Genomic DNA, 13,759 nt, shown 5'->3' with positions numbered 1-13,759 from the left:
CCTCTTCACTGAAGACAGGGCTGGAAGGACTTTCTATTCTTTTTTTAAAGAATGATGATATTTTTCTTTGCATTTTGACCTGGCTGGAGTAGAGAAAAAAACACCAGAGTGACGTTTAATGCAGCAGAGGACAGCATACTACAATGACTACTCTATTATCTTGTTATAGGTCATATAGCATGAAGGAGCTTTGTTTTCCTGAGACCACGTTAATCAACACAGCTTTCACAGTTCACACCACTGGCCATGGCCCGCTAACAACTGCAGACATTCAATCACGCATAGTAGGCTACAGCAGCCAAAAACACACATGCAACATTTTTCTGCATTGGCTTCAAGACTTACGTGTTTTGTCTCTTTTCTTTTCCGCGCCACCTTTTGCTTTGTTTATGTTCAGTATTTGACATGCATCTATTCCCCCGCGGCCGCGTTTAGTGATGTAGCCTAATCGAGATTGGAGGAGCACTGCACGGAGCAGCTCAAGTCTACTTTTGGAAAAGGGGGGGTCGGTGTCTCCGCCTCTCAGACCATGCAATATCCATGATGACCACTTGACAGAACTCCCCTGTAAAAATGGGCCGGCCCATCTCTCTTCCCACTGTGTTTTGGGCTGACCTGACTGACAGCTACTTCGGCTGCATTGAGGGGGATCAATAAACGTGCGGTCAGACCGGCCCAGAGCGACTGGCATTTGCCAGAATTGTCAGATGGCCAGTCCGGGCCAAACCTGAAGCCAAATGCCACTGGCATTTGGCTTCAGTAACATATTACATGTTACATGTTACATATTACATGTAACATATTACATGTAATATATTACTTTTAGCAGTAACTCAGTAATAGCCTATATACAGTGGGTTCGGAAAGTATTCAGACCCCCTTAAATTTTTCACTCTTTGTCATATTGCAGCCATTTGCTAAAAGCAATTAATTTCATTTTTTTCCTCGTTCATGCACACACAGCACCCAATATTGTCAGAAAAACACAGACTTGTAGACCTGCTCTCAGACCTGTTCTCAGTCACTGAGAACAGGTCTGAGAGCAGGTCACGTATGGGATGGGTTTACCCAGGCTAGTGTTTTTCAGCTGCAGGGACAGGACGACTGGTTGCAATTGAAGGAAAGATGAATGCAGCCAAGTACATTGATATCCTGGACAAAAACCTTTTCCAGAGTGTTCACGACCTCAGAATGGGCCGAAGGTTGACCTTCCAACAAGACAATGATCCCAAGCACACAGCTAAAATAACGAAGGAGTGGTTTCAGAACAACTCTGTGAATGTTCTTGAATGGCCGAGCCAGAGTCCTGACTTAAATCCAATTGAGCATCTCTGGAGAGACCTGAAGATGGCTGTCCACCAACGTTCACACACACACACACACACACACACACACACACACACACACACAAAATCACCTCACACATCAATGGCCTCCTGCTTGTTATAGTGTATACTACTGCACTACATTTGGAAACAGATGATTTTGCATTTTTTATTTTTGACGATCCATAAAATAAAATCACAGTTGTAGGAGCCAAATTTGGTCTGCTATTATTTCCTGTGATTATCATGTGTAATGTTTTATATGTCCTTGGGGTGTCGCTGTGCCATATTACCTAGGCTCAGGTGATCGATTGGCCAGGAGCATTGAAGCTGGGGACTAAAGCACCTGGGGTTTTTCATCTTTTAAAATAAAGATGTTTAAAAAACTATTGCTTGTTACATTTTCAGTGCTGTGTACCTTTTCTCTGGGTAAGAATTGAGCCTGAAATTAACGATACTTTATATTATATGAGCTATGAACGTTCACGCGTGATTTCTAACCCCACATAGGATAAGCAATAACCACGCCCTGTGGCGCCGGGATTGGCCAGGAGCATTGAAGCTTGTGACTAAATCACCTGGGTTTTTTCATCTTTTAAAATAAAGATGTTTAAAAAACTATTTTCTCTGGGTATTAATTAAATAACAGTTATTATTATTATTATTATTATTATTATTATTATTATTATTATTATTATTATTATTATTATTATTATTATTAACTTGTTTAAAAACATATAGGCATGTAATTCAAGATAAGTCTGCCTTTTATTTCACATTTCATAGAGTTCAAATAAGACTTTCTGAGCATGACCAGTTTGACTGCCTTAGAATACCCCCCCCCCCCCCCCCCCCCCCATAGGCCAGTGATATCACAGTGTAGGAATTTAGCCAGGGCAAGTTTGTTTGATACATTTGAAGGACCATAAAGCCTGGGAAAACAGAAATGTATCCACCGCAGAGTACCTACGCAACACACACACACACACACACACACACACACACACACACACACACACACACACACACACACACACACACACACACACACACACACACACACACACACACACACACACACACACACACACACACGTGTGTTGGGGGAGAGGTGTTTGTCTGCCAGGAAGGCTAGGCTATTTGACTGAACTGAAGATGTAGCGACGATACTTGTTTTTGTCAAACGCAGATTCCAGGAATTACCCTGGCTGAACCTGCAACCACGCACGTGCATGCATGCACACACGCACGCACGCACGCACGCACGCACGCACGCACACACACACACACACACACACACACACACACACACACACACACACACACACACACACACAATGTTAGACACACTGGTGTCTAACACTGAAATTATGCAGCACAAACAGAAACCAGCTAAATTGATTGCAATAGATGCATGCCATACATGAGAAAATGTTGCAATCTGCTGAAAAATATTAAAAACCGTAATTTTGAAGCCTTATGTCTAAAATATCTGGAGGAAGTCATAAAAAAAATGCTTTTTTGTAAAAAGTGTCTTGGAGCTCAAAAATAGCACTTTTTTGCACTTTATAGTGGTTTTCAATGGGGAATTATCTATTCATTTCTGGATAATAACATATCTGCAGTAAAGAAATTTGATTCCCGGGGCCAAAAATGAGCTGAGGTACTGAAATGTGAAAATCCTTGATAGATGCCCCAATCCCCCGCCCAATGTCAAAATTCATGGCCATTTGACCATTTATATCCCATTTATAACAATGCGAACACAGAAAATTACACTGCACTAGCCCAAAATGTACCAACAGTGTATAAGGGTTTAAACATAGGCACGTTTTGACGTTTTATATACTATAGGCTAGTGTCACACACACACGCACGCACGCACACACACACACACACACACACACACACACACACACACACACACACACACACACACACACACACACACACACACACACACACACAGGAACCTCCCACTTTCTCGTGCTGTATCATACAATGTAATGTGTAATGTAATGTGAAAGAAAACACTTTAGGTAAAAAAAAAACCCAAAGTAGGCCACTGGAGCACACGGATCCTTTTTGAAAAACTTTATTGAAAAACTAACGTTTCTTACCTAATGCCTTCATAGAGTATATCAATTCTATGTCAACTTTTCTGTCTTTTACTCATGAAATTGGTTGGGATCAAATTAACTTCCTGGATTTGACCATTTACAATTTCCTTTTAAAAAATGTGGCTTATATTTGTCTAACTATGTTTTAATGAATTAAGAATTGGTGGTTATTTTCTTATGTTTTTCAAATAATTGATGGGTATGCTTTATTGTTGTAGACCTGAATTAACTTTTATTTGTGAATTGTTAATTGGAGTTTACACTGACTGACATATTTCTCCTCCTTTTAACTCCAGGTGGAAACCCCGCTGTCCTGCACATATTGGTCCCTCCCATCACTCCCTATCCCTTTCCCATCCCTAGAATAAAACTTTATTTTGTTGATGGCGTTTATGGGGGTTTTATTATTATTGTGATTAACTTATTACTATTTACATATCACTGTAAATTTGTCTTTATGGAAAATGTATTCGGTTTCTTGTAGAATATTACTCTAAATGAATTATCATTTCTGTCAATTAAGCTTGTTCTCACCCCCCCCCCCCCCCCCCCCCCCCCCCCCCCCCCCATCTCCAGCCTGGACTGGATTGGCTTTGATTAGAGGGAGGTAATAAATATGAAAAGTTTGCTCATTGTTCTGCAACTCTGATGAAGACGCATGGCGTCGAAACGTTAGTTTTTCAATAAAGTTTTTCAAAAAGGATCCGTGTGCTCCAGTGGCCTACTTTGGGGGTTTTTTGGACCTAAAGTGTTTTCTTTCAAGTTTATACTTGCCCATTTTCTGGGAGCACCGGACCAGCCTGCTGGGCTGTCTCGGGTGGAAGCGCGCCTAACCTCATCCTTGCAAGTGTATCAACTTCTCACTGATGCAAGCTCTTTCCGCACCGAGGAAGTAAAACCTCTCACTTTCTCGCGCTTTCTGCGCCCTTTCTGGCTCATGACTCAATGAGTTTGCTTGCCTGTATCAAATCAATACATCCCATACATCATTGGAACGGGAATAGTCTCAGCTAAAGCATCTCCAGTAAACAGCCTACATGGCAAGCATTTTTAGAATATACAGTAGGCCTAATGTACAGTAAACACTATCTTTGAACTTACTGCAAAATTATAACATGAAATTCACTGTTCAAATGAGATGTCAACCAATGCCAATATGGCAATATATATATAGCCTATATGGGAAGGGGGGTTTACATAAACAGCTCGACTTGCACTATATGAGATAAGAAAGGCCACGCCATGAAATAAAATAATACATTATGATGCATAATATGCTCAAAATTATTATAATTAGGCTATCACTGGTATGGCCAAATTGAGATAATTTTCCAGAATTCTTCACAAAGAAGCAATGCTCACATCTATTCGAACACACACACACACACACACACACACACACACACACACACACACACACACACACACGCACACGCACACGCACACGCACACCAGACATATAATATCTACCGAAGAACATCACTTCACTAATCATTAATCAGCCCATCTACAGCGACACCGAGCACTGATGACTTAAAGCAACAATTGTCACATTCATTGAAAATCTCATTCTCCCAGGTCTGCAGCGGACGAACTCAAGTCCATGCTGTCGGATCGATGCCCATAAATTATAGTTATTACAAGTTTAATACGAGTAACGCTAGTTTAAGACATAGGAGAATCAACACGCATAAGTGAAGCATTATGCCTATCGGGATGGCAAAAGGTAGGCTACATTTCTTACCAGAAATATGTCGGGAGTCGGAGCTCTGACAGGTGCCTGCGTCGCGTGGTCTCAGGTCCAACAAGCAAGTACCCCTCGCTGCAGCCCGCGGAATCGGGCGGAGTCGGATATGGGGCGGGGTCGGACATTAGGGGGGCGGGGCTTACTGCGGGGTCTGATATCAGGGGGGCGGGGCTTACTTACGACCACTTATTTCTTAAAGGTGTATGACACTCTCTTTGCAATGCAAAAGAGAGGGGTACTTGATGCAAAAAACAATTAGCCACATTAGAATTAATTTGATAAAGAATAAAGAAGAGTAATTAGTGTATTGACAGGCTGCGATGCAAAAAAGAAGAAGAAAATAAATAAATCCAATAATAGAGAAAAAATAAAATAAAATTTTTAAATCAAATAAAAAATTTGAAAATTGAAAAAATCTATATAGCCAATGTAACATATTGTTACTTATGTAACATATAATCAGTGTTGGGCAAGTTACTTCCAAAATGTAATATATTACATATTACTAGTTACTTGGAGAGGTATTTATTTTAGGGACTGTTTTAGGTATTTTCAGATGACACAGGCTCTTGAAAAAAAAATTGTCAGATTGTAACTACTTACCGGACTCAGTAACTGTAATAATATTACCAAAATAGAATGAGTAACTCGTTACATTACTCAGTTACTGCCTAAAAGTAATATACTACTGTAACTCGTTACTTTTGTAACTAGTTACCCCCAACACTACTGTCATAGTAGCCTAGAGGGATTGTACAGCTGGATTACTAATGAGAAAGGCATCCATGAAAATGATTTAACACATTAATGTTGTAATTAATGTTAACATACAAACATCCCTACAAATATATACACACGCACACACCTATAGACTGTATATAATGTATTTTTAAAATTAATATTGTCAACTTTCTGGCTGAGTGCTGCATTTCAGAGACACAGAAACAAGGACAATAAAACAGTGTTGTAGAAACAAACTTACTTTATTAGACAGAAGAAAAAATAACTTTTCCATGACTTTTCACAACTTTAAGTACATGAACAGATTTTCAGATTATCATTTCAGACTAGTCTATGCCCTGTCGGGGCAACATAACGTCAGGACAACATAACATCTGCCGCGATTTATACTCAGAATTAGCATAAAATTGGGAAAATGAAAACATTGTCTACTTCACTTTCTGCCTATGCCAATGCTCAATGGCCATGTGCAGTTTGAGATGGATTGTTCCAAGCAGCAACTGCTTCATTGCCTGAATGCATCACCTGACTGGTTCGTTAATGAAGCAGATCAAAGTAGTGATGGCAAGTGTGACACTGAAGCTTTGATACAAAGCTCATTACCTGAATGAATCACCTGACTGGTTCAAAGCTTGCTTTGGAGTGCCTGACTCTCTGGTGAACTGTGCATGCTCCACACACACACACACACACACACACACACACACACACACACACATACATTTAAATGATTTATTTATGTCTACATAGATACAAGTACAAAGGACATAAACACTAATGCAATCAGATGTTGGGAGTCAGTCAGATACATGAGTGCCTAATTGGCGATCACATTAATGCATACACAAAAGATGACACCACACAGGATGATGACAATGGCAAATTGACAGATACAGTTCTACTGTAAGGTAAGATAGCGGTCAGTATCCACTTCATGGGTACAAAAAGCAGCGCCTCCTCCATATTGAGCATCTACCAATAATAGCAGATACTGAACAATACCTTGCTAACTGCTTGGCCCTTCTCTTTGGGAGACAAGCCATCTGAAGGCCTCTCACAACCAGCTTATGGACATGACATAGGCTACCAAATATGAAAACTAGAAGTTTACACCTGCAGCCCAGCTGTGAGATGGTCTGCTGCAGCTGTTGATATTTCAGCATCTTGGTTAGAAAGGCCTCCTCTAGGCTGTGGTCAAAGGTACAGCCAACCTCTAGAACAAACACCTCTCTCTCATTTTCATTGACAATAACATCTGGAGTGTTAGCTGGAATATTAGAGAAAACATCTGAATCATCACAACACAGACTGAACATGCTCGGCTTCACAGTAGAATGTTTATACAGTGAAATAGAAGATCTGAAAATAGAGGTGATATCTTTCGATATCAAATCCACTATTCTATCGTGCCTACAAATTTCCGGCAGTGCGACTGACTTTTATACCGAAGCCTTGATGCTTCAAAGCAACACCGAAGCTTTGATACATGTCAAAGCAACTGAAGCTTTGATACGCGCTGTAGCAACTCATAATGCAATAACGGCTCATAATGTAATAACTTAAATGTAATAAAAGTTCATAATGTAATAAAATCATGAGTGCATAATGTAATAACAGCTTTGCGCATAATGTAATAACTTATTACATTATGAGCCTTAATGGCATCACTCATAATGTAATAACAGCTCATAATGTAATGGCTCATATTATGAGAAAATTGCTGGATTATCATCATCATCTTTACCTCTGCCATTACATTATGCGCAAAGCTGTTATTACATTATGAGCCGATTATTACATTATGAACTTTTATTACATTTAAGTTATTACATTATGAGCCGTTGTTACATTATAAACCATTATTACATTATGAGTTGCTACACGCGCTTCAAAGCAATTCCATAGAACCACTGCTTCGCTTGTACAGACAGGACAGACGTTTCATTATATAGTAAGATTTTAGATACAGATTCAGGAAGGAACCAGGAGAAGCTCACACACTGAAAGAAAAAATGGAATGTCCACTCCAAAGGTTCACGGATGTGAAGATGCCATATATTTAATAGTCCATAAAATAATACAAAGGTGCTACCATGTGAAAAAAGAGAAAGAAAACTGAACAGAAACGTTTCGGCTACAAAGCCATCTTCAGTCTGCCAGATACAGATTCAGAACAGGTTTTGACTCATGACCGTGGAAACTCACTCACTCACTCACTCACTCACTCACTCACTCACTCACTCACTCACTCACTCGTGAAAAGTGCATCCAGCTTCATAAAAACAGTCAATACTGCAAAATCCTGCCAGATCATTCTCCGAGTAAAACCCTTGCACTTTTCCTCGCTGTCCATGCCCCCTGTAGCCTTCAGTGTCTTTATATAATCTTCGGCACTGTATGCAGTTGGAGATTTGGTAGGGGATCCTGTATGTCCTCGTGTAGTCGGTGGAAAAAACTTTCCAGTTCACCACACCTGATGAAAAAAGAACACAAGGGCTCATGTGTAAAGGTTCAGGTTATTTTTTATTTAATGCTCTGGCCTCGCTGCAATGTAGGAAGTGGCAAGCCGTCATGTCCAAGATGACTGCACCTATAGTTTACTGTCTATTATGTTCTATAAGCAAGTGACTTTACCTGTAGCCCAGAGATGCTGTGCATATAAAAAGATGGGAGTCTAAATGAAAACTTAAGGGCTAACAATGTCTGTCTGTCTAATGACACTGCATTTGTGTCTGGGCATGTGTGCATCTGTGTGTGTCTGTGTGTGTCTGTGTGCGTGTGTGTGTGTGTCTGTGTGTGTGTGTGTGTGTGCGTGCGCGTGCATGTCTGACCTTGTCTGGGTCCAGAGAAGAGGACTTCAGGTTCCAGCCAGATGGTTCCGTCTCCATGGAGAACAGCAGTTGCCGTGGTGTAGGGCAGAGATACCAGGTTCTTCCCTTGCTCCTCCTGAACACACACACACACACACACACAGACACACACACACCATTGGAGGCGTGGCCACCTCCATTAAAGTCTGCTTTTACATTATCAACCTACTAGCCTTCATTTAAGGACATTTAGGAGCCTATGATATTACAGTAGTGTGTGTGTGTGTGTGTGTGTGTGTGTGTGTCTGTGTGTGCGTGCCGTGTGTGCTGTGCGTGTGTGTGTGCACTCACCCTGTGTATATCCAGTGGCAGTACGTATCGTCTGACCTCGGGCTGAGGAGGCTTCATCGCTGCTTTCACCTCCTCCCACTCCTCCCTCAGGTTGGCCAGATAGAGGTAGTTATACACAAAGTCATGACTGGAGAGAGAGAGACAGAGATAGAGATAGATAGAGAGTAATTACAGTATAATATACCTCTTTCACACCAAGGTCCAGCCAGGGATATTCCTGGGTTGATTTTGTGTTTGAAAGGCCCGACCCGGCTTGGCGGCCCACCTCACAGGTGGGTTGGGCAAGGGTTGATGTCCGTGTGAATGGCACACGGACCTGTGGGACCTGGGGACAAATTAATCTCATTGGTTGATATATTAGGTTACAATATAAACATCTGTAAAACTGATAAATAAGATTACATCGTTTCCTGTTATCATTAGTAGTCGGCAGGGTTATTCTTGGGGCGGTGATTGGAATATGTGTACTGTACCATCTATGGCTCCGCCACACTGAGGGTAGCCAGTGCCACAGTTCAAAAAGCCTCCAATGACCCTTTTTCACAGCAGTCATTTTCAACACAGGTGCAACCAAAACATTAATGAGGGCCCCAGCACTGGAACACCTAAATGGATTGGAAGTTGGAAACCCTCATTAATATTTTGGTTGCACCTGAGTTGACCCTCCTTTTGAGACACAAAATGCCTGTTGTGAAAAAGGTAAATTGTGTCATGAAGGCGCTGAAGTCAAATGAACTGCTGGTATAGCATTTCAACTAGCTGCACCAGCACACCAACCCAAACAAACAGGCAATGCTGTGGTACAGGTGTTACAAACTACCACAAAGCAATGGCTAATCTGCGCCTTACACACACACAGGACCGTACCCTTTCCAGGTGCAGAGGTCGACGACGATGAAGCCCTGGTCTTCATAGGAGTTAATGTGGTGGAAGAGGTTAAAGGCTGAAGTTCTGAACCTGTGGCTGCTCAAATAACTGGCTGGTTCCTTACTGGCCAGGTGGAACCATGTCTACAACACACACACACACACACACATAACACATATATGAGGAAAAATGCAGGGGCTCACATGTATGTACGTACGTACGCACGCACGCACGCACGCGCGCGCACACACACACAGACACACCACACACTTACCCCCATGTTGGACTCAAAGCAGTCCATGTAGTTGGTTCCTCTGATGCTCCAGGCAGACAGGAACTTGAGCAGGTTGATCTTCACCGGCTGCTCCACAAACACAAAGTAGTTGTCTGTCATACCAAAACTACAGACAGACAGACAGACAGATGAAGACCAGAATATATACACTATATACAGTAAATCCCTTTCTACAGCTACAGGTACATTTTCACAAGTACACAGAACTTTTGCATCTTTATGAACTAGGCATCTCGCACGCTCGATTCCTAGGCTCGCCCGCTGTGCGGGCTCGCCCACCCTGCAGCTCGAGCTGCTGCGTCACTGATGTCCGTCTTATGACATCATCAGTGACATCACAATGATGTCATAGTGACATCCTCAGTGACATCACAATTGCCCGAGTGTACTCAAAAACATGACAAAAATTGCAGAACCCACTTACTTTTATATAAGGAAGGATTAGATACAGAAATGATTTCTCAAGTCCTCTAAACTGTGTTGAAGTCTGAACGACCTGAATGTGCCTCTTGGTAACCATGGTGACAGCAATGTGGTGAAACTGAACACTGAAAATAATGGATCGAAAACAAATGAAATGGCACCACTGTAAAATTCTACACAAGTACAAGCTGCTCAGTTTGGACAGCTTCATTAAGTTTTCATTTGTCAAATTGATTTTTAAATGTGTGAATAATCTCGTCCCAGCCGTACTTTCACCATATGTCACAAAAATAAACAGCAACAGAATTGCCACAAGGGGATCAGCGAATGGCAATTGTAGAGTGGCCCAACGCAAAACTACCTTCGGTCAGTCATCCTTTTCAGTAAAAGGGATACACATGTGGAATTCCCTACCAACAGAAATAAAAATGCAAACTAATCTGAAAAGCTTTAATGAAAAGGTGAAACACTGGCTGAAGCAAAATCAAACCTGCGACCATTGATCACCGATGTAGTTGTGTAATTCTACTGTAAATCTTGTATGATGTAGTAGCATAATTCTACTGTAAATTTTGTATGATCGTGTCACAATTTTTATGTTTGCACTTTGTTTAGATTATGTTTTTTATTAGAAAAGCCTACCCAGGGACAGGGATTGCAAATTAGCCTTGGCTAGATATCCTATATGCATCGCATATGTTTCATGTTCTTGTAACTTGTTACAATGATTCTTGCATTGTCCCTGACAAATAAACAAATAAAAAAACAAAACAAAAAAAAAACAGGATGTTTCTGGATGCTATGCGCTAACTGGAAAATGGACAAGGAACATCTATGATGTAACACAATGCAAGTGTGCTCTCTGTTGATAAATTGTGTTTGATTGACATTCGTATAACATGAGTGAAGAGGATTCTGGAGGGGCTAAGCTTAAGCAGCATAAAGCAAACACAGAGTATGGAATCTGAAAAGGAAAAGAAAGGCCCAAAAGGAAAGGCCTTGGAGCCTGAGGAACAGGTTACCAAAATGTATGGATCCAGAAAAGCAATGCTTGGTCACCTCACTCGTAAACTGAATACAATCAATGAACTCCTGAGTGATAATAAAAATCTGCCAGAGGTCACACAACATTTTGACCAGTACAATGAGCAATTGACTGATTTCAGGAAACTGCACGAGCAGCTGCACAGTTTGGATGTCTGAGGAGGATGCAAAACAGGATGAAGCAAGCTGGTATGAACCAAAGATGCAACACATCATGCAATTTATGTCACAAGCACGCAAATGGATGGCTGGTGCAGATAAAGCATTAAAGTCAAGACGAGCTGAGCTTGAGCTTGAGACTGAAGATGTGGGTGACAGTGTTTCATCATGTGTGTCTAAAACATCTTCTGCCCGTGTCTGTGCTGAAGCTGAAAAGGCATCATTGGAGGCTCAAATGGCAGCTTTAGCAGAAAAACATGCTTTAGAGGAAGAGGAGGAAATGTTGAATAAAAAAATGGAGCAAATACGAAAAAGGAGAGAAACTCTTGAACTTAAATCACAACTTGCTGCCACTACTGCAAAGCTCTCTGTGTTGAGGGCTGCTGACACTGACACCGGCATGGATGACTATTTTAAAGAAATGAGAGGAGAATTTGAAGGAGCTGGTGTCCAGTTTGATGGCAAAAAGGACACTAAGGTGCAGGATGTGCGGCAAAAAGATCAGTTTGTAAGCCGACCACCACTCATTGCATCTAACATGGCAGAGAGAAGCAATGTTGACACAGAGCAACAAGGAATGAATACAGTGAGTGGAGTGCTTGGTGGTTTTGACTCAAGTCTGCCTGTGTTTTATCCACAACTATACCACCAAACAGGCTGTCTCACAAGCCTCACAGAGGAGCGATCACACCAGGAATGTCACTCTGCAGGATCATGACCTTCATGACATCCTACAGAAACAAAATGAAATCACAGGCATGTTGATAAAACAGCAACACCTCTCTACTCTCCCTCTAAAGGACATCCCACTGTTTAATGGAGATCCAATGCAGTACACATCATTTCATTTATTAGTGCATTTGAGCACAATATAGAGAGTAAAACACAGGACAAGAGAGATCGGCTTTATTATCTCGAACAATATACTAGAGGGCAACCTCAAGACTTGGTCAGAAGCTGCCAACATATGGATGCCGACAAAGGTTACTGAAGAGCTAGAAATCTGCTCCAAGAAAACTTTGGAAATTAGTATCTGATCTCCTCTGCATTCATGGAGAAGGCCCTGGGCTGGCCTAGTATTAAAGCAGAAGATTCCAAGGCCCTACAAGCTTTTTCCTTATTTCTTGTCGGATGCCGTAATGTAATGGAGGAAATGGAATATATGGAAGAGCTGGATTTGGCCTCAAATATGAGAATTCTAATTTCAAAGCTTCCATTTAAATTAAGAGAAAGATGGAGGTCTCATGCCTGTGACATACAAGAGCAACGCAACAGTAGAGCAAAGTTTACTGATCTTGTAAGGTTAATCCAAAAACAAGTCAAGATCACAACTGATCCTGTGTTTGGAAATATTCAAGACCACCGAAGTGAAAGTGCAAGCAAGAGTGGTAACATACAGAAAAGACCCAAACCCAGCAGCTAAGCCACCAGTGTTGTGCCAGTGTTGAATTCAGGACCAGTTAAACAACACAAGCCTCAGTTGAACATCACAGAGCTCATTAATTCAATGTGTCTATTTTGCAGCCAGGAGCACAACCTGGAGAGATGTCCTTCACTTCAGAAGAAGCTGCAGAAAGAAAAGATCAGCTTTCTTATGGCAAAGGGAATCTGTTTCGGTTGTTTAAACAAAGGACACATAAGACTTGTACAAAACGCCTCACATGTACAGTGTGTAATCAAACACATCCCACTGTACTTCACAAGGTCACAAATGAGAATGCAATCAGAACAGGAACAAAACACACAGAAGAGAAAGCAACAGGCAATGCTGTTGTCTCATTCAACACGTCTACTGGGGCCGGAGAAGAGTGTGTGTTAGCTATTGTGCCTATTCAAGTCAAGTCAACTAACGGAAACAAAGTTATAAAGACTTATGC

At 41.4% G+C, this 13,759-nt stretch overlaps 1 protein-coding gene across 1 annotated transcript; it reads right to left on the bottom strand.

Annotated features, from left to right (window-relative positions):
• Positions 1-7,989: 7,989 nt before the first annotated feature.
• LOC310778353 (all-trans-retinyl ester 13-cis isomerohydrolase-like) lies at positions 7,990-10,355 on the bottom strand (the record flags this gene model as incomplete). The annotated part of the gene is made up of 5 exons (XM_083638751.1): positions 7,990-8,406; positions 8,765-8,879; positions 9,095-9,221; positions 9,962-10,104; positions 10,236-10,355. The coding sequence occupies 5 exons, from the start codon at positions 10,353-10,355 to the stop codon at positions 8,183-8,185; spliced, it is 729 nt and encodes a 242-aa protein (XP_083494877.1). The 3' UTR covers positions 7,990-8,182.
• Between the last annotated feature and the right edge of the window lie 3,404 nt (positions 10,356-13,759).

This window comes from Poromitra crassiceps (genome assembly GCF_964638095.1).
Source record: "Poromitra crassiceps genome assembly, chromosome: 6".
NCBI lineage: Eukaryota > Metazoa > Chordata > Actinopteri > Beryciformes > Melamphaidae > Poromitra > Poromitra crassiceps.
This window is presented reverse-complemented; position numbering and strand designations above follow the sequence as displayed.